Source organism: Xenopus laevis, chromosome 4S (assembly GCF_017654675.1).
Source record: "Xenopus laevis strain J_2021 chromosome 4S, Xenopus_laevis_v10.1, whole genome shotgun sequence".
NCBI lineage: Eukaryota > Metazoa > Chordata > Amphibia > Anura > Pipidae > Xenopus > Xenopus laevis.
This window is the reverse complement of record NC_054378.1, coordinates 95,128,596-95,152,031: the sequence shown is the minus strand read 5'-3', so window position 1 is coordinate 95,152,031 and position 23,436 is coordinate 95,128,596. Positions and strand designations below refer to the sequence as shown.

General features: G+C 35.4%; 1 protein-coding gene across 3 annotated transcripts in view; it reads left to right on the top strand.

Annotated features, from left to right (window-relative positions):
• LOC108715732 (BMP/retinoic acid-inducible neural-specific protein 3) overlaps positions 1–23,436 on the top strand; it is a 562,767-nt gene that overhangs the window by 479,688 nt on the left and 59,643 nt on the right. For all 3 annotated transcript variants that reach the window (XM_018261156.2, XM_018261155.2, XM_041561593.1), the window contains exon 5: positions 18,052–18,157. In XM_018261156.2, the coding sequence (XP_018116645.1) occupies positions 18,052–18,157 (106 nt within the window). The remainder of the gene's footprint in view (positions 1–18,051; positions 18,158–23,436) is intronic.

Sequence of the window (23,436 nt, the reverse complement as noted above, 5' to 3'; positions counted from 1 at the left end):
TTTTTCATCTGTATCAAATGAGCACGGTGCATATTACCTGTTATTTTGGATACTTGTAGCTTTGAAGAGAATGGTAATGAGGAATTCATGAGTCATAGAGCAAATTCCTGTGCTGACAATTGTGTGATTAACTAATGCAGTAGGGTGAAAGGTTTCCTCATTTTCTCTGCTTTAGTCTTGTGTTCTTCCAGCTTCTTTGAGCTAAACGTTACATTTCCAGTACAGTAACAACTTACATTGCTGAATAAATATGATAGACTGAGAATACCAATCCTTTTGAATCATATTCATTATTCATTTTATTCAGTCTAAATGTCTGACCTTTTGCTTTGATGATATATAACGTTTAAGTCTTGAGTGAATACACATTTTTAGGTAGTCACTACTGTTTGTACATTTTTTCTCAAGAATGCCTTAGGGTACAGTGTATTCAGAGCTTCAAGTTTTATTATTATTTGTCAGCGGGATTTAATTAAGTCGCCCAACATGTACAATTATCTTGTTTTCATTGAGTACTAATTATAATAGATAATGTAAAATGTGAAAAAGTGTTCAATTAACAGCTAAGTCATGCTCACAGAGTTGTGAAATGTGCATTTGGAATCCTAGCAAACAAGCGTAGGATATTTCATATAGTTATTTAGATGCGTGGAAAAGGGTTGACTTGATGATCAAGGAATTCTGTGCACTACATAACTACATTTATAAAGAATGAAGGTGTCTCTACTGAAGACACTAACATTTGTCATGAATCATGAGAAATGGAATGGTTGGCATGCAAATTGGAGGAAAACAATTGCAGAATATTTCATCACCTGAGGAAACAATCTCTTGGCATTAATCACAAATTTGCCATTTGTGCTCTATCAACATTTTATGCTGATGTGTTCGGCCAGTATAGAACCTGAACATCTCATGTAAATGATCAACTTGGTATTCTTAACAAAGTATTCAGAACAATTAATATCACGGTAAATATCTTCACATTTCTGGAAAAACTGTCATTGACTGAGGTAGACATTTCCTGAACACTTTCTTAATAAAAATAATAATAAAGCCCTGTGTGATGTCAGATGTTTGAAAAGGATGTCAAAGTGCCCAACAATTCAACAACCGGGTGTTACGGACTACCAATTAATTAAAAGTCTGTTTTTAGAAGTCAATAAAACTGTCTTCAGAAAAATTGCCCTATGTGGTATTTTTTGTGATATCATTTGTTGCTAATTAACTAGTGTATAGACTACACATTCGAATAAAATCCAACTGTTCACATAGTTTTCAAAGCCTGCTGTGCATTGTATAGTTATGTTCATAAGAAAGAAGGTGTGCTAATTGTAGACACCATTTTAGCAGATAAATTAATCTTCTTTGCTCTTGCTAAGACCTTCATGAAAGCACATACTTTTCACTTTTTTGTGAAAGTTCATCCCACTGATTCTTGACTTCTTCACAAATACCTGTAGTTACCCATGCTTATTTCTTTATAATGATTTCCCTTATCCTTCTTTTTGTGAAGGTTCATGGAACTCATCTTTGAATACTTTATAGTTTCTCTGCTTTTGCATGCTTTTTAAAGGAATTGTTCAGTATAAAAATAAAAGCTGGGTAAATAGCCTGTGCAAAATAAAAAAAAAATCAATATACTTAGCCAAAAATGTAATGTATAAAGGCTGGAGTGATTGGATGTCTAGCATGATAGCCAGAACACTGTTCCTTTAATAGCAAATTTGGTAATTAATCAGGGTAATATAGTTCAGGATACTTCTCTACAATATAAAAATGTTGACTCTCTATCTGTTTTGTTTATTCATAGCACAGCAGTTCTGCATCTATATGACCTATTCTGCCCTTTTGCTGTATTTTCTCTGCTCTCACTACTCACAAAATGCACGATCCACAAATAATATAAGTAAATTCACACCAAAAAATACTTAGGGCCCAATTCAAGGATGTACAAAATTCGGGGGGTTGTGGAATCACTCTTAAAGCTAAATTAAAGTTAAATTAAAATTCAAGGATGCTTGAGCCTTTGGACCTGAGTATTTGGGTACTAAAACCAAGTGAGAGTTCCTTACTAATACAACATTAGCATTCCTAAACTCTTTGGTTTCAGTTCAAAATACCCAGGGTTCCTGCCAAACTTGTTGTTTTTCCCCAATCAAAAAATTTAATCTTGGCAGGGTTTAGGTGCTGAACTTTTTATTTTTAGCAAAACCCTTTTGGCAGAAAGAGAGGTATTCAAGCCAAGAAACCATGCAACAGTTTTTGAACTCTAGTGGCATTTAAGTACCTGAAGGCTCAAGTATTCCTAAATTGGCCCTTACGAGGATTATTTATCAAAACTAGTATTTGTGAATATTTTTATTTTATCTACTTGGAACAAAGTAGAATTTAAAAAAAACAAATGTTAGATTATTATTTAAAAACCTGAAAGAAATTCAATAAAACCATGAAAAACACTCAAATACAAATTTGTATTGTATTGTATTTTTAATGGCTCTGCAAGCTAAAAAAAAAGTTTAACATTTTCAAATCTCTATCTAAACAATTAGTTTAAATTTGCCCTGAGCAGCTCCAATTGACTTTTACATGACCTTGCAAGCTTTTAGATTCTGAAGTTTTATATTCAAGGTTTTCTATTTTTCTGCTTAATAAATATCAAACATTCAAGTTTTTAAGCCATAATCCAAATTCTGACTTTTTAGCGCAACAAAATTAAAATCACAGGAAATTATAAATAAAAACATTGATAAATTACCCCTACATAGCTTCCATGGCCAACTATTCATTTGAATTTGTATCAGATAATAAAAAATGTAATTCTCAATTTATTTAATCTAGCTCATTATTATTGTTCCATTACAATGTGATGAAGCAGTATTAAAACCCAAGTCAAATACATGAAAGTTGAAAGCTTTTCTATGAGCACTAAATATGCATTTACTGGTCTTTTGTCTATAACTATGCATATGCATGGAGAGAAAAAGTTCAGTCAACTAATTCAAATGATTCTCATTTTTAATAAATTTGCTGTCATCAGTAGGCCACTGGGAGGTATAGACCGTTAACCAATTTACCTGTTGTTTCTGCAATAAACAGTATCATTGAGCTATTACATCCTAACAAAGCAAAGGTTTGACTAATTCAAGCACTGGGTTAATTTTAATTAAAAGAAAGATTATGGACAAGTTTTAGTTTCCTTACACTTCTTAAACACAAGTGGTAACTTTTTTTTTCATCCTTTTTTTTCTGCAAACATATTTTTCTTGGTAGTGCAGTACAAATTTCTGACTCATGCTGGAATCAGTAGATGAGATATGGCAAATTCTGTCAAAGACTCAACATGAGAGCTGTTTGCAGCCAGGAAAAAAAAGAATTTGTTATTTATGTTGAGAAAATCCCAAATAAGTGATTAAATACATAAACAACTGTAAGAAAAATATAAAAAATACTGCTGGTGAAAAAAAATTATTAGTAGTAACTGTTTCACTTTAAGGAAAAAAATAACTGTTTCACTTTAAGGAAAACAATAAGAAAAATAAGAAAAAACACTGTATATTTTATCTATTGATACCCTTATGTGTTGACCCTGCTACGGTGGACGTCAACACACCATTTATGCTGCAGCGAAAAACAAAAAGTTTAGGAAATGTGAAACTTGTAGCAGTGATTCTCCTATAGTTTTACTGATATCCAAGGCATTTCCCCCTTATGGGCCTTCAAACTATGCTCCTGTTCTACTGCTTTGGTATCCTTGGCGGAGAGCACCATATATCACCACAAAATGAGGGATGTTAGCTTATGCTTACTTTTGAATTTATAATACAACTTATTTGTTTTTCTTTCACAAACTTCTTGGCTCTAATTTCAGTATGTCTGGTTATATTATTTAAAATCAATAATAAAATATTACAAAATAATTTGACTTTGGCCCTCATTAGAATTATGGTGCTACTTTTCATTGTATTTCTCTTTATAATTCATGTTAAGAAACCATCAGTTGAGATTTATGGGTGAATGTAATCGCTTACACAAAAATCATTTGCAATGCAAATAAATGTGAAAAATGTTGCCTTTGCAAATACATTGCCCCTCATGTGACAGTAGGATAGCAGCTGAGAATTGTATAGTTTGCCATAGTGCTAGTATATGTAATAAAACCTCTTGATAAAAAAGTATTTATGTTTTCTCCAAACGTTTCAAGCAGGTGTTAAAGGTTCACAGTGCACAACTAAGATTTGCAATGATTTAAAAGCATAAGCAAGAACATTACATTGTGAAATCCGGATTTTTATTCGGAAATGTGTTCTATTTGCGAATTTTATTACATTTCCCCCTTAATGCTTAACATGGATGGTTAAATGTTTTTTTTTTGTTGTGTGTATAAATACACTGGCCTAGATATAAGGAAATAAGGGTTCTATTTCACCACTTTTGTTGTACTGAAACTAATGACTAAAGAGAGTGCACTGACCCCCCCCCCACAAAAAAGTTAGCTTCACTGTAGGCAGTACATTTTGGATATAAAGTGATTTCACTGGATCCCAGTTCTTATTGTCGTCCACATATGAATCAGTGGCAGATATAATAGTATGAGTACCCAGCTTCCTCCAATTTCCATTTAAGATGTGACCTAAAAAAGTGTAGATCAGTGCCATTTAGCCGTACATGGGTACATCCATTTCACCTGTTGTTTGATAGAACAGATCATTGTAACTACTATTTGTTTGAGCTGCTATTATTCATTCACTCCAATCTAAAATGGTATTTTTCATGGCCAAAAATGGTCTCCAAATATGCTTTCCCAGGGTCCTGGTGATAAACATAGCTCATCATCTCTGGCTTACTGCAAAAGAATAACTTTAACTTAATACATCTGATCTCAGAAAAAAATGTGCTTGAAAAAAACATATTTTTAGCATTAAAGAGAAACCAGACAATAGATAAATTATGTCATGCCTTGTAAAATCTAGGAACATATGTTCACGTCTTGTAATGATATCTCAGATCTTAATCTGTGTTTTTGTTTTTCTCCAAGGGCCATTACTAATTTTACCTTCTGTACTGCTGTATACTAATTAAGAGATTTATAAATGCACAATTACTATTTAAATATGTCAGCTATTTCAAAGGCAAATGTAACAGCTGCAGACCATTTATTCCTATTTTTCGAAAAGACTTTCAAAATAATATGCTTGTCATGCTGCACATTATTTTATTGTCATTTAGCCACAAACTGTACTGAAACCCTCTTGTCTCTGTGGGGTGTACTGAGCAAGCACTGGGCTTTTATTAAAAATTAATGTTTTAATTTCTCTAACATTGACACAAAGCACATTTGCCACCTTCTTGCTGCGTAAGTCGATTAATACGTTGTTGCGCATTTCTGTGTTACTTTATGTGTAGATACCATACAAAAATAATACAGGTATGGGGTCTAATGCTTGGGACATGGACTTTTCTGTATACATGGTCTTTTGATAAATTGGAACGCCATATGCTAAGGGGCCTATTTTTGAGTATTCAAACTTGTATTATTTAAATAAACTCACAATTCAAAAAAGCTATAATATTTGCTTATTTAGTAAACAAATATATTTTCTAAATAAAAAACACATTCAAATAAAACCATGAAAAATGAATACTGTACCTTGAATTAATATTTTATTCATCATTGTAATGGGTCCACAAGCTCAAAAAAAAAACCTAGAAAGCTGGATAAACTTAAATTGAATAAATAGTTTACATTTTGCCTAGGATAGCTCTCACTAACTTTTCAGATTTTTTTGCTTCATAAACATTGATAAATAACTCCCTTTGTGTACTAAAAAACATTCAAGCATTAAAGTACCAAATAAGATTGTGTTGTCTCCCAATTGGATTTATGATAGATAAGTTACCATTAAGTACAAAATAGTGGTTTTTTTTATTATGGGGAAAATGGAAAAATTTAAACTGATTGTAATAATCCCATATTTTAGAGCATTCTGGAGTATGTGTTTCTTTATCATAGATCCCATATCTGGACTATATATTTATATTTTTGTAATATTTGTAATGAGTCTTGTTTTACACATACCAGAAAGCATATTCTTTAGCAACCTTATATGATGGATCTAGTTGTAAACAGTTAGATCTCTCATATAGTAGTAAGACAAAACAGAGGCGCCAAAAGGATAATAATAGCTAAAAGCACTTAAAAACCCAATGGGTAATTCAGAGGAGGTAGTAATGAACTTACCTCCTCCAAGCAGACACCAACGAAAGTGGTAATTTTCAATAATAGTTTATTCACAAAACAGTATTGCAACGCGTTTCGCAGGCATTTCCTGCTTCATCAGGCAATATGGAACGGGAGAAAAAACAACAGTGTCTTTGTATAAACACGCCAGGCGCCTCTTCACACTATTTATACTATTAATATCAGTTTCTTTCTCTCTCTGCACAGAAGCAACTAAGAGGGACCTTCTCTCATTTAACAGTCTAACCATCTCTCTAGCACTTGGGAGCCTGTACTATTAAGTAACTAGGGTATGGGCCACACTATGATGCCTTAGTAGAGCATAGGCTGCTCAGTAGTAATGTGCGGGTTGGGTTTTACCAGTGCCTGCCTGCACCCAACTTCCGGGTTCCTTTTATACACCCACGCCACCCGCCCGCCAATGACATCACAAAAGGGGTGGGGTAAGCAGGCGCGGCTATAATAACGGAAGCTGAAAGTCAGAAACCGGCAGTGCAAGGTGGGGGAGTTGGTCACGTGGGTATCGGGCCGGCCCGCACATCACTACTGCTCAGCTACATAAACCTAACTATCTTGTGTTAGTAAAACATTCAAACAAAGTCAGCTGTCCCTGCAGCACTTCTGCTGAATCCTTAAATATTTTTTAATCTTCAGTGGGGCCTAATTTATCAGGTTCTTGACCTACATCCTCTCTTTTTCTTGAGGGGATTAGGAGACTGAGCACATATAATTCCTTCCACTAAGCCTTCCTTTCACATAGGACTGCCTTAAGAACTATCATACAGGATCAACATCATACTGGGATAAATATGTGGTTCCAACCTACCACGTCCTACTGAAAAGCCCTTTCTGGACCACAGGGGGCACTCATAAAATAATTCTTACCACATCCCTACATTGGCTAAAATATAAATCATGCAAATTACATCATAATAATGTTACAGACATTAAAGATTCATAAACCAATTTACAGCTTAGCAAATTGACTCCAGCAGATGTACTGTATAACATTTTCATTTTCATATAAATTGCATTTGCTCCCTTCTATAATTATGCCAAAATATATCTGCTAAACACAAAGACATATTTCTTACAATGCTTCTTATATTCTACATACATATTCTGCACTATTGCTTTCCAGACTCTCTGCGGCATTGTCAGCTTTATGTTTTTGCAAAGATAATACTAGGTGCAGCTATTTTCTGTGATAAAATGCTTGTTTTATATTCACAAAAGGAGGCTTTGACAGCCTAAAGTGAATGATTTTCACACATATCTTGTCATGTGATAAGACCCCGAGTCCTGAGAAACACAGAGACGTAGAAAGTGCTATAGCTGCAGTTAACAACCGAGTGAGACACTAGTGTGCACATGACAAGCTGAAAACACTGTGCAGAGTGTGTTAACTTTTGTAGATAAGTTATTAAATGTCCTGAATTTGAATGTAAATTCACTAGTAAAAACAAGTAATAAATGCAAACCCTTCTGCTAAAGCAAAAAAACGACACCTGCTGTCTGTGAAACCCCAAAATACCACAATATGGCCCTTGTAAGACAGCAGACAGTAGGTAAAAGTCAAATGCTTGTAATGTCCCCAGTGTTGCAATAATTTATTATTACTTCTGTTATGTTTCTGTCACTAAGATCCTTTGGGTTTAAAGAGCAACCTATTTTGTTTCTCAATTTAAGATGTTTATGAAATACTTTATCAAGTTTCTAAAAAGGCAGAACATTCTGAAAACCTTTGTATGTTGAAGAAAGGTCATAAATATAAGCAATTTAACAAATAGCTTCTTGATTCTTTTCTTTACTATTGTTTCATGTGGTAGTTAGATATACATATAAATAGTGTTAATATATATTGCTAGGTGGAAATATTCCATACATTTCAAGAATATTTCAGATCTTAATTGAGGTCTTGTCTCAGCTCAACCAGCTGTTGAAAAGGAGACCTAAATTTGGTCATGTCTGTATATCAAATATCTATGATGCACATTGGCACAGGCTGTATGCCACTGGGACTTCAGAAAGGTACATGGTCCAGTTTGACCAGCACCAGCTCTAGATGCAGGAAAGATTGGAACTGGTATCTCAGGATAGAAACTGCTAGTCCTACCCTGTGGTCACTGTCTTAAATCCCCTATAGGGAGAGAATTGTACAGTGATGTTAAAAAGGTAGTAGAGGTGTCCCCATTGTCACCATTGCCACTACATGATTGCATGAGTCACAAAGTGACTGAAGGAGGGTTGCAAAATGACACTAGAACATTTCAGGGGACTTGCATAATGGCACAGTATGACTGAAGGTGGCATGAGGAAGTATCATGTGGAAGACTGCACTGCATCTATGGGTATAAGGGCCTTGCATGATTATCCCAGAGACTGAGAAATATCTGAGGAATAAGTTACTATGTAACTTTCTCAACAGAAACAATGCAGCTTTAAATCATGCAGCCCCTCAAATAGCCTGTTCAAACACGTCTATGCTTTCTTATCTGCATCTGCATTTGCTTTTATCTCCTACTTTGTTACTAACTTGCCTGCTATCACCTGCCTTGACCCTTGTCAGTTTGGCCCATCCTTTTTTCACTACTACCGTTTTAAACCTGACCCATTGACAAAGTTAACCATAAGAACATGATTTCCTTTTCTACTTATCCTGGTGTCCTTGCAATATAATTGCTGTAGGTGGTACATGTTAGTGGTCTAGGCCATACCTGGATGTTGTCTAAAGTCCCCTGCAGCCATATCATTGACTTAATAGTTCTGTTCTCTATTTATTCAGAGAACCATAGAATTTAATCTTTTATGTAGCATGTGCTGCACAATATACCTAGGAGCTTAGGAATGAAAAACAGCTGAGGATACAGTGGGTCTCTGACAACAATGACATGTGATTGATGGCTACCAAGTGAAGTTTCTGGCAAAACTTTTTTACTGTTTTTCTTGGATAAATACACAAGCTCCATGAAAAATGTAAGGTAATGCGGGTATTATTTGAAGATGGAGGGAGTGGAAAGAGGTCATAACCTCACACCATGGCATCTGCATCTTGCTCTGGCTTTTTAATCCTCAACGTGCAAATCACAGCAACTCCCATTTCCAAGTGCTGGGTAGATGTAGGGCTGATCCTGCCATAAGGCAAGGTGAGAACCTTGCCTCAAGCAAAAGTGAGGAGACAGTTACTTGGGGCAGAAAAATCCACCTCTTGTAACTTAAAGAGTCAAATTTCCATTTTTTAAAATGGAGTTGCAGCTCCACTAGTGCAGTGAATTAGTGATGTGGCCCCCCTTGACCCACTCCAACGTTAAAGTATGAAATGTGGAGCGTGAGAAAGGGGGCAACGTCAGGGCTGCTGCCTTAGGAAGAAGCAGCTCCAGAGTCCAGAACTGGGCAAATGCTGTTGCATTTCATAGGGTAAAATTGGCCAGGCGCAAAAATCAGATCGTTCGAATCTCAAGCGATTGGACTTCTCCATCTCCCAACCTGCCACTAACCTTCAGTTTAAATAAAGTAGTAAAAGACCAGATCAGCTGATGTTCTGCCCCTGACAGCAATCGTACAAAAGTTTATGTCCGACAAAGCTAGTGACAGTCTCCCACTGAAAATCGTCAGATCGGCAATACATGCAGAGAAATTATTGGCAGCCGACAGAAATCTTTTAACCTGTCCGATTGTCCAAATGACCGATCTCCATGGGACAAAAAATGTCGGGACTCTCCACACATGGTTCGAAAATCGTATGAATCGAGGATTCGTACCATCGGATCTTTGCGTCTATAGCAAGCTTTAGTATATGAGGCCTTTTTCATACTGTACATCCTAATATAACATTACATACATCTTGCTTTGCCTTTAACAGCAAATGTCATTTGTGGATAAAGTAAACTGTTATAGTATTCTGTATAAAGAAGTGTACATTATTTTTCTAACAAAAAAAACAGACAGAAAAAAGGGCCGCTCCAAATCAGTCCTTGAAGCCTGCTCACAGGTCAGAAACGCAGATCAATAGATACCTGAAGAAAACATGTTTCTGTGCTGCTTCTTATTAGTGTAATTGGCTTTCTTAGAGACTAGAGGCCCAATCACCCATGAAGTAACTACTTTATATGTATTTTGTCCAAAATCAATATGCTCTGCATTGTTTCAGAAGCAAGGGATCCAAGTAGAGCAAGAACTCTGATATCCTTGATTGTTTAATAATGGCACCATATTTCTTATGCAAATGAAAGGCACTGCAGAGGAAATACTTTTCATATAGTTCCAGAGATTCACAGACTGCTCTATCATGGATAAATAACACGTAGGCTTAGATTAGTCATGCAGCAAGGAAACTTTCAAGTCATAAAAATAAAATATTTACCAGTTCTTGTGTTATTCTCTCTAATGTTCTGTTATAATTCCAACACGGTGAGGAAGTCTAGGTTCTTTGACAGACAGGTCTCATGAAATATTATGTGAATTGCAGAAAGAACTTTGTCACTGAAACCTTACATTTAGGATAAAGGGGCTTTATTGTATGTATTTATTCTTAAAATGTGACGCTAAAGGGGAACACGTGATTACAATTCATTAGCAGTGAATGCTAAATTTAATTTAATTCTTTTTTTCATTTCATATATCCATTTTTTTCTTCAACGAAATTAAAACTACTGTGGGTTCCATACTGAAGAGTTTTTTTATTCTAGGTGTACCCTTGTTAATAGTACAAACGCACACAAAGTTAATTTTCTGCTCAGTGAGGAAGTGTAATAAAAGTTGCTGAAGGAAAAAACATGTTCAATTGTAAGATTCTTTCTTTGCACAAATGTGGTGTCCCTTTTGCCATTAGGAAAAACATTGTGAATTTTATCATCAGCTATGTCTTAATCAAAAAGTCACTCTTGCACAAATGCATTCCGACACTTTCATGCATGCATGTCGTAATAAATATGTTATGCAAAGTTACAGGTGGCAATGACTGTACAACTGTCTAACCAAGCATATTAAATTAAAATTACTTGATGACTTTTATAAGGGTGCTGCACTTGTGCACCCATTTGAGGAGGCTCTACTTAATATGTTGTATACATAAGTCAGATGGATTGTTATTAAAGCAAAAATATTGCACCTGTTTCAAATGTATTTCTTTTGCGGGATGCATTCAAATATTTTGGACAAAGAAGCAGTATATTTACTGAATCTACAAGCATCTGATATACATCCTTCATAATTCATTTAGATATATATATATATATATATATATATATATATATATATATATATATATATATATATATATATATAAAATCCAGAGATTATCAGCACTCACGATTAGATGCTCCACGTTGCCTGGGTGCGCACCACAAATCATTCACTCAATATTTTCCGATGGAGAAGCTGCACTCTCAGGTCTTATGAAAATACAGAATTTTTATTGTAGAATCACTCATGTTTTGGCTGTGTCTCGTCTTTTTTCAAAGTAAATATATATATATATATATATATATATATATATATATATATATATATATATGTATATATTTAAAGACCTGGGTCCCCTGTTAATAATTTAATATATCTTTTATGGTGTTTATTTTATTGCTGTGGTGGGATCTGAGTCCCAACAATAAGCCTTGTAGTGTTTTTCACAGCTACACCTAACTGTATACATTATATCTAGTTATTTATGAGTGCAATATTAGTGTGCTTTTTCTCATTTTGTTTTTATTTATGGCCTACACCTCCAGGTAACTTTTTTAATACAGTGTTTAATGGCTGCAGATAATTCTCCCCTCCATATAATTGATTGAAGTGTTCATGAAATCCTCCCAAACCCCAATTCTTATTCAGTCAGAACAAACTCTAATTAGAAATTATAATTCTAAACAGTAGATAAACTTATTGCAGCTCTGCAAAAATTGTTACTGTCTGTGATAATGCAATATATGAAACCAAACAACATCAAAAAACCTTTATCTATTTTTTTTATTCTTGCAGCAACTTTATATATATATATATATCACATTCCCAGTTCCTGTATGTACTTAATGTATGTTTAAAATATGAAGCACTCAGCACTAAAGGTAGAGAAGATGGTTTCCTGGTAAGACACCAACTTGTGTTAAATCACTACAATTCTAACTCTCCAGGAGCTCAATCTATTGAAGCGGTTCTGTCCAGGCCAGTTGTGGTCTATATACATATAATACACAAAAGCCATGAATATCCTGTAAATTATATCCTTATAAACGGTGAGTTCTGATGTCATCAGTTATAAACGGTGAGTAGTGATGTCATTTCTGTCACATGACTCACTGAAACTTGTGTATTATAATAAATAAAGTACCCCCAGTTGTAAAATATGAGGATATTAGAAGTTACCTCGGAGTTCTATGACCTGTATAAAAACACTCGGCCTTCGGCCTCGTGTTTTTATATGGTCATGAAACTCCTCGGTAACTTATAATATCCTTATATTTTACAAGAGGGGGTACTTTATTCACTATATAATCCCCAGTATAATCCCCACTGCCAAGGCACCGGTGATTTTATTTTAGCATTGCACCCTCAAATTATTATAATTTGGCTTCAAAACATACCACTTAGGGGGCACTTTTACTAAGGGTCGAATTTCGAAGTGCTTAAACGCCGAAATTCGACCATGGAATTGAAAAAATTGGATAGTCTTAAGTTTTTTTTTTTTTATTAAATTTAGCAGTTTTCAATTGAATTAAAATTGTTTGATAGAACGTTGAAATCGTTCGAATCAAATGATTCGAACGATTTAATCAATCAAGCGATTTCCAAAAAAAACTTTGACTTCTAAAAAACTTAGCCAAATGTTGGCTATAGGTTCTAGGAGGTCCCCATAGGCTAACATAGCAATTCGGCAGGTTTAAGTTGGCAAAGTGTCGAAGTTTTTTGAAGAGACAGTACTTCGATTTTTGAATGGTCGAATATTCAAAGTATTTTCAATTCGAATTGAAGTCGAATTTGGCCTATTAGATGGTCGAAGTACCCAAAAATTATTTCGAAATTTGAAGTTTTTGAATTCGAAAATTCACTTTGAATTCACTTCGACCCTTAGTAAATGTGCCCCTTGAGAATGATTTACATGGAGAAAGATGACCAGCAGTGTACTGAGGATTTTTATATTACATCTTCTGTAGGAACAACTAATGCAATTGCCTTTTATACAATTTTTATAGGGAGAGCCATGAGTTGATACATTTAATGCATTCATTTTTTTCCATGTGCTGGAACCTAAATAAACAAAACACTTCAGTCAATCTGAAAGAAAGAAATGAAAGAAAAAATCCAGGAGCTGTACATTCCAAATAGGAATAGACTAATAGGAATAAACTGTATACTATTAAAAAATTTGGAATCTTTATTGTCGCACAATTGTCTGATATAAGCATCAGGTCGTCATGTTTTGCGAGGAAGCACAGATATATTTGGAAATTCCCCCTTTGTTTGCAAATGAACTACAGTAAATTATAAAGTTCCAATTATGTCTAACCACTGACTAACTTGCTACCACTCTTCAGATGATTTTCCCAGAAATGAAACAAGGTATCAACTGGCAAACAATATTTGTATACTCCTGGAAATTCAACAATTTTACAATGAGGTTGTACACACAAAATTCATACAAAGGACATGTTATGCATTAAGCTACTAAAGATGTAACTTTAAACAAAACAGACATTGTTTGTCCATATATTGCAATATTTTTAAGCTGACAACTACTATGTGGTCTGGCCAGTAGGGATGGGAGAATTTGACCCGTTTTGCTTCAGCAAAAATTCGCCACCGGAGAAATGTCGCCGACGCCCATTAAAGTCTATGGGCGTCAAAAAAAAATGTGTTTTTTTATTTTGATGCACAACGCCATACAAGTCTATGGGCGTCATTTTTTCGGCGAAACAAGGCGAAAAAATGTGCCCATCCCTACTGGCCAGTCCTACACTCACTTTCATCTGATTATTTAAGAATTCTATTGTTTTATTATACATATTACACAGGGACTGAGTTTTACCTGCAACTTGCTTCTCAAGGTTAAAACTTCCAAATAGTTGCCCTTCTTTATGGCCACCACTGAGATCAGTAGGAGAAGGTTGGAGCACAGGGGCTGCAGTCCCAGAAATTACCTTCCCTACACTTCAGTAAGAAACCATATAAAAATAAAAATTCACTGGCCCTTGAGTGAGAGACAAGAACTTTTATAAATATTCAGAGCTTAAACTACAGACTGCATTAAAACTGGCCAATCAAAACAGAAGCTTTCTACAGACGGTTGAACTCTGAATATTTCTAAACTTCTTTTTTCTGACTCCGTCTCAAGTTAGAAATACAATGAGTTACTAGATTCCTTTTGGGATATCAAACCCATGTATTTTATATTCAATTTTCCCAAAAAATAAAACTGCCCCAAATAAAATGGGTAGTTCAACTTTAAATTAATTTTATGGGGCAGATTTATCACCCACTTTCTATTTATTCTTATGAGATGTTCTCCTTTCCAAAATAGGAGCAGGTAATCTGTCTTTTATAAAAAGGAAAATGCAATTTTTATGACCTGGAGTGCAAAAGCCCCTGCTTATACATTGGCATAGGGTAGAGTGTGTTATACCCTGCAAGATATTTTTTTTGTCTTTTCTAAAGCAATGGTTACAAACATAATTGTTTATAGCATTACATTTATGAAGAATAATGGTGTAACAATGCTGTACAATGGAGAGGGAATGACTACAAGGAAGCACTGGAAGAGTAAGGGAGGAGGCTTAGGCAATATGAGCACATTTATGCTTTCTTTCTAAAGAGACAGCTGTGTCAACTTATATTAGTATGATTTTATGCCATTAATGAGGATAATATTTCAGCTGCATAAAAAACCCTATACATATAACAATACCTGACATTTTTAAAGTGCTTATAACAATGCTAAGATATAAAGCACATTTTCACTGCTAGGGTATATTAAATCTTGCAATATATTTAAATTATACTTTGACAGTATAAATATGATGACACAGTCCTTGTCTTGTCTAGTGCACAGTTGTTATTCATCCTAGGACTCAAGTGAACTAGTGCCAGCGTCATTTGTAAGTGCTCTCAACTAAATGATTAATGTGTTTTATCCAAATCTGACACCTAAGTATTTTCTAAATAATATTCTAAAGTCAAACTTGGAAAGGCTGTGGCTGCTCCGTTTGTCTTCTGGCACTGATACAACCTGATGATTGCTTTGCAGTTGTTTTAGAGCCAGAACTATCCATCTCATTGAATCTTACATATATTATGGGTCTGTTACTACTTTCATTTGCGATATTATTATTCTGTAGATTATGCTCACCCACATTTGTCTCCCTTGGTAAAATCATTATGATAATAGGTGTTGCTGTATATCTGATAAAAGACAGAAATTAAGCAGTAGTAAAAATAATCAATATGGCCCACATGATGTCTTAAATCTTTTCAACTGAGTGAATATAGGCTTATTGACAAGATAATAAACATTTAATATTTTTCCTCTTGAACAGTCATGTAATAATCTATACTAAAGTACCATTTTAGAACTGAACACAAGATACATCCCGTTTGAAATCACTGAAATACAGTAGTTCAAGTGGATATTGGAATTTATACAAATTTTTGGTACAACCATGATTTAGATAAAATGGGTTCTGTTAAATTATATCTGTTTCTTCATTTGAGTCCAGTGAAGGAATTTAAAAAAATAAATTCCATTAGTTAAGCACAGCAAATGAAATTAACAGCCTAGAAAATAACATTTGCACAAAATAAAAGTAAAATAGAAAAACTGGATTATAAATAGGAACAATAGATGTATTTAATAATGGTGTAAGTTTAGAGTAAAATGAGTTTGAGAGGGTAATATCCATTGATCCAGAGTTTCTCTTGTTTCCTCTGGGGACATTTCTAATGGGATACTCAGGGGGATCTATCTCATTCCCTATTGCCCTGTTTCTAATTCCCTGACAAGGCAACAATGACCTATTCCCTTCTATCACTTCTCGTTGGAGCCAAAAACTGCATGCTCAAGCATTATATTTTAAAGCATACTATAACCCAGGAAGTGGGGAATTACTTCCTTAGACTAAGGGTCTCCTTAGGGCACAATCTTTGGGGGAAGGCAAAGTAAATGGGGATACATCTACCAGTCCCCTACAATGGCATTCATACTTTATCTTTTCCATACTTAGCCTCTAGACTGCATCCTCGAGGAAATGCACCATTACTGGAATATACTACATATTTGGTGCACATTCTTTCAAAATAAGTATTGGACTATAATTTCCAAACCTACACAAAAATAGATGTACAATCTTTCCCAACATTCATTTCATTCAGGTCATTGTATATATCGTAATAAGTTAAATCAACTTGACTTGCTGTATTTTCTCTTGAAGATGTTTCGCAAATCACTCAACCGAGTTTCTCAATTCAGTGATAGTGATTGTTGTTCTTTTTTTTATTGCAAAAGAAAGTAATATAGTTTTTCCAATTCAAGTTTTTTGGTAAATATAAGGCCTCGGGAAAAAAATACAGGTAGCAGTAATGAAAATTGAATAAGTTTAATGAAGCGTTTTTTAAACAAATTTTTTATCTAATTTTGAAAAAAATTTAATTTAAAAGCTGATTAATCCTCCTTACCTGATCTTATTTATGAATGCACAAAATCTAATAGGATACTCTATTTTGCTAAATTTAATATGAGAATGTTTGCAATGCAAGAGTTAACCCACCAAGTGTAATGCAACACCACCACATAAATAACAATATGTAGCTGAAAGATACAGAGAAAACAACTGAATATTTGGCATTGCAAATTAAGAGCATTAAAATGCCTTACCCTTTAAAAAAAAAAAAGGGATTGTTTGTCCATATATTGCAATATATTTAAGCTGGCCAACTACGTCAAAGTCATCCCATATCTGGCCAGTCCTACACTCAATTTTCATCTGATTCATTAAGAATTCTATTGCTTCATTTTACATTTTACAAAGTGACTAAGTTTTACCTGCAACTTACTAGCTGCTTTCAAAGTAAAACTCCCAAACTTGGCTGCCCTTTTATTAGACACCAGTGGGATCATCTGACTATAGCTGGGAAGGGTGGGAGCTACAACATGGATCTGGTCACTGCTCCTGTATAACTATATAATATATATAATATATATATGTAAACCTGGAAGAAGTGTGAGACTTCATCCAGGTTTATTTACATTTTTGTTTTTTTCTTGCCACCAGGCACTGATGACCTACACTAGACGTGAGTGCTGGTATCCCTACGGTACCTCTATATATATATATATATATATATATATAGATATATATATATATATATATATCTATATATATATATCTATATATATATATATATATATATATATATACAGTATATATATATATATATATATATATATATATATATATATATATATATATATATATATATATATATAAAAAGAACCGCACCACCCAGGGCTTCAAATATTCAAATAAATTCAAAGTTTTATTATCAACGTTTCAGCTCTGCTTCTTGAGCCGTCTTCAGGATAAACTGTGCATACAAACATACAACATTTAAATACCCTAAACACCCGCCAAACATTTGGTTTTTTGAACTTGCACACAGGCATGGGAGTCTTTTCGCTGTATGCACCGGTAACAATTTCTCTCTCTCTCTCTCTCTCTCTCTCTCTCTCTCTCTCTCTCTCTCTCTCTCTCTCTCTCTCTCTCTCTCTCTCTCTTCACATTTTCTCTAAATACACTTTGCTTTCTTTTTTCCTTTGATCTCAGGTAACAGAGACAAGGACAGGACCACTTGGATGCAGTAACTATGACAATTTAGATTCAGTCAGTTCTGTACTGGTCCAGAGCCCTGAAAATAAGATTCATTTACAAGGTATGTGGATAATGCTTTCTTCTAGAATAATACATTGTTAAAATCTGTTTATATGGATATGTTATCTCCCTAGGGGGTAGATTATAAAGCAACGATCAAAAGGAAAAGTGTACTTTTTGTTCCATTATAAAAGAATAAACAGTTGATGTGATTAAGAGGCAGTCCACATGAACAAATCTGATCTGTTCTATGCTAGATCTTGCACCACTGCTTAAAACAGAAATTGGACAGTGCTGAGATCATTTGGTTTTGGTCCAAATATTATAATATGGGTAGTTATTAAATAAAGCCCAAGTTTCAAGGTCTGGGGCAGGGCAACTTTTATCAATTTACATGTTAAAGGATGAAAAAATGCTCTCTGTGTGGATAATATTCTTGTCTTTCATATCTGGGCATTCCTTTTCAGGATGCAATGCACAAAGTACAATCATTTTGTTTGCCTTTATTGCGGTTTTTAAAAATCTGTAATTATGCTAATAGATTGTATGAATCCAAAAAATACTAATAGGAGCCTGTGGTGTATTGGTGTATTGATATCTTCACAAGCAGGGGGAATATGTTGTATAGAACTTGGACCCACTGAGGAATTCTCTATACTGAGAAGGATTAATCTTTTTCAGATGATGCATTTGTCCCTGGAAAAAATGGTTAAGGCTATATTAATAGGTTTGAGAATGTAGGGCCCTATAGGGATACAGGCCCTATAGAGTTCATCTTTTCACCATTTCCTTGGGTTATTGGGTATAATCCCTGTTACAGAATAACCTTTACAGTGATAAAATGAGAGATTTGATGACACTGCTCTGACTCCCTCCTATATAGTGTGTGCAGGGAGTGGCCTCTTCCTCTTTTGCCTCTGGATGTGATTCCAGCTGGATGTGCTCAGGGGGACTGAGTGCAATAGGCCCAGAAGAAGTCATGTGTCCAAGTCGGGGACCAGGTAACCCCGTGAATGAGGAACAGATACACTAGGGCAGACTTGTCATAGTCTCTCTAGGAGAGAAAGGCAGATAGGATAGAGAGAAAGAGCAGCTGAAGCTCCAACAAGGATTTGCAGTAAGGGAGTAGCTTCCCAGAGGCTCTGTGTGTTGCCTCAAGTCAGGGACCTCAGTGAAGAGGGACTGTAGGGTAGAAGCTGCTTTCCTGACAACTTCCAGGAGGGAAAGGTTGTACTGCATTTGCCTGTGTACTCTCTGTGTGACCCTGCCTTTGGTCTGTGTGAACTCTCAATATGCTGTTTTCCTCAAGCTCCTGCGTGAGTATTAAACCTGTGGTCACTTGCCTCGTGCATAGTAAATAAACCGTTCCTGATTGTTAAGAACCTCCTGGCGCCCAAGTTGTTTTTGTGTGCACAGTAGCCTGGGGGGGATGTAGTTGCACTACACCATAGAGGGAACACTTCCACTTAGCGAAGGCCCTGCCCTGGGTGTAAGTCGCTTGTAACCCATGCTCTAGTGTTCTAGCTGGTGGATTAACCCCTGGTGGCCCAAATCCCAAATAGGTGTTACAAGTATTATATCTTCATTTGTTTTGGTTGGATAGCAACCCAGTACCTTGTGGCTACTGTGTCTTCCTCATATGAAGCTACTTTATATTACATTGTGTCCCAGATATTCATGGATGGTTTAATTCTGAATCAAGCAATCTTAATTGATATTTGCTGAAATATGTAGGTGCTCCTGTTGAAGTGAACCTGTTGCTGCCACCAACTAGAACTAGAAATGTATTAAAATTAGTATTTTATACTGTACTAAATTAATGCAACATGTGAGCTGTACAATTATGTGGATAATTACTAACTTATAGGTGACAATTTACCCTCATCCTGGTTGCCCAGATATACATAGAAATGTAAATATAACCCATAAATACAGCAACTGTACATTCAAGACACAGAGAGAAAATAAAAGTACAAACATCCCTCATTAGTTCACATTGCAAGATATTGCTTTAATGACAAAATATTGATATTAAAGGGCAACAAAAGATTACACATCTGAAAATTGTATTTTTGTATTCATACACGGAATCCTATCGTATATCAGTTAATATTGGCATATATAAATGATTTACAACTCTTAAATTACTTTCTCTTACAGACTTTACAATTTTACATCTTGGCAAATTCACTAGCTTCATAAATATGTTCCTGATGCTTTGCACCTTTGTGCAGTGCCCTTAGCTAATCACATTTCAACTCATATTGTAATTATTTGCTTCACTGAGAAATTATTCAGAAGTTAAATGCCATTTTAGCTTTGAAGTAAACATGTTTTTTGTCCTTTGAATTCATACAAGTCAGAATAGAAAGTACATCAAAGACATTTACCCCACGTATAATAAAAAGAAAAGGCTGTTCCATGAGATATGCTGCAATTTCTTGATTAACCCTCATGTTGGCATAATAGTGATCTTCCAAAATGTCTTATATGTCACTGAAAATCTATAAGGGATTCCATTATTTCGTGAAAGATTGTTTTTTTTCAAATATGTGGAAAATGCATGAACTTATTACAGGTATGAGATCCTTATGTCTACTGAAAAATCATTTAAACCTTATTTAAACCCTATAGGATTGTTTTGTCTCAAAAAGAGATTAATTATATCATACTTATGATCAAGTATAAGTTACTTCTTTATTATTACAGAGAAAAAGGAAGTCATTTTAAAAATTAGAATTATTTGATTAAAATGGAGCCTATGGGAGATGGTCTTCCCAGAATTTGGAGCTTTCTGGATATTGAAATTTCAGATAACAGATCCCATAACTGTATATTTCTAAATCACTGGAAAGCAGTCTATTACACAGCAGATTTCGTGGCTTTAAAAGAGATACAGCGTTTATCTTCAAAATTATACTGACAGTTCATGCTAATTGTAGCATTTTGGATGTCTGACTGTTGTGCACACAAAGATATTACAATAAACAGGTTTTTTTGGTACATACACTAATGTTGAAACCTGCTAGAATCATGAAGCAAGCAATATCCATGGTACAATAATAGCTGTTCCAATTATTTATTGGACAAATTATTCCACTTAGGTCAAACATAAGGCTGTGTTTTGTAAGCACACTACAAACACAGCACAGAGAGGGCAGGACTTGCCATATACCCATGAGATCCAATTTTTTTTCTTGCCTCTGACTGGCAGGTGCATCTCATCTATTAAACAATGTAGTATTTAAAAAAACAAAGTAAGTCCCACGTCATGACGCACTACATACAAAAAGCAGATGCTTCACCCAATGACTCTCCAAGGGGAGAGAGTCCCATGTGGAGCCATTGTTAGTCAGGACTAGTAAGGGCTAGTAATAGTCTCCCTAGGAGAGCCAGCCAAGCTTAGGGCTGCCAATATGGAGAAGCTCTTGGCCCACTGAAGAGTAAAGAGGGGATTAGATTCTCAAGGGCATTGTGGCCTAGCCAGGGAACCAGTGACAAGGTATAGGGACTTAGATAGATCCCACCTGGGTTCCACGTAAGAGGTGTCCCCAGAGGAAACAGGAGAAACTCTGGGTGGACTGATATTCCCCTCTCCATCACTAACAGAGGAAAGAGTCTGCTATTGGTCACTATTGCGAGTATATACTGACGACTCTATGGGGCAGATTCCCTAAAGAGCGAAGTGACTAGCGATAGCGAAAATCACCAGTGAGACGTCATTTCGTAACTTCGCAGATTCCCTAACGGGCGCAGTCGTTACTTCTCTAGCAAAGAAGATACGGTAGCATTGCTTTGCACTCTAACGCCTGGTAAATTTTTGCTCTGGCGAACGGACGTAACTCCTCAAATTCACTAAGATGCCGATTTTACTGACCGTCACTTCTTGCGCCAGACTTGCCTTTGCCAGCTCAGACCAGGCGAAGTGCAATGGAGTGGTTAGGACTTCCTCAATTTTTTGTAATAGCCTTAACTAGACCATACATTTTTTTTGGCGTAACCGGGTTCCCCCCTACATTTCCTAACATATGGCACATGAACAATACACTGGGCTCATGTGTAGGGCATTATAACAACTCTTTTCTATTTTATTAAGGTTTCCCGGGCTTGTGTAATGTAATGTATTTGCTGCAACATATACGTCCATTCAACTTTCACTTCCCGCAGTATGCGAATTAGCCAATGCTTGTGCAGCTTTGCTTGCCAAAGTAACGCTAGTGCAACTTCGCCAGTGTTCGGCACCCTGGACGCAACTTCGCATTTTAGGGAATTAGCGCTGTCCTGGCGAATTTACACCTGGAGAAGTGTTGCGATGTGGGCAAATCGGTCCCTATTGAATTTGCGCCGCTTAGGGAATTTTTCCCTATAACTGTGGTCTGTTCAGTTGCTATTCTGCACTGTGAATTATGTTCTTTAATAAATCAATTTTATGGTAATTGCAAGAACCACTGGCACCCAAATATCGTGCACTGCAGTACTCTTACAGTCTCACAACACCCTGCCTCCACGGCATTGCGAGGGCTCGCCCCCTGAGAGATCACCAAAGTCCTTTAGAGTGAAATTTGTCCATTCTTTATTAATTTCTGTGGGGCTCTGGAATGGTTTGTGGTTAGAGTTGCTAAAGCTTGGTCTATTAGTTTGCACATTTTGTGGCTTTATCACTCCTTTTGCAGTTTTCACATTACTTAATTGGGGAATTTAGCTAGGGAGTATAAAATAAAAGATCAAATCTCCATTATTCTGCTGTGCCTTAAAATTTTTATAGGAAGATTTCATCCCTGGGGAGGAAAATCTTAAAGTAGGCCTAAGGACAATTTTATGTTTACAAATATTGTAGATTTCCACTCTCTGTATTCTCATTCACAATTCAATGTAGATAAAAGTATGCTTTATATGTCATGGTACAGTTAATTTTATTTACAGATAAAAAACCCAGCAATTTCTCTTGAGCCATTTTATGCTGAGAAAATACAGATAATAAAAATCTTTACAAATCAAACTGCCTTGCTTTCAAGATCTCACAAGGCTTCGCAATTCTCAACTATCAGGTGGATTTTGGGCTCCATTTCAACACTTTTTTTCTATCATTTTTTAGTGTTTCTTAATGGAGTGTCTTGTATGTAGAGCAAATATTATTTCATAATAACATTCACTGGAAAAAAAAGATGAGCGGCAGCTTAAAGTTTAGTTAAAAACAAGAGCTTATTAAAGGACGATATATGTTTGTGTAATAAAGTAAAGTGAATTTTACCGCTGCCTGGAATCCTGCTGAGTGCGTGCCAAACTGCCGATTTTCAAGTTTCTATACTTTTTGAACACTCAATTCTGTCATTCACTCAA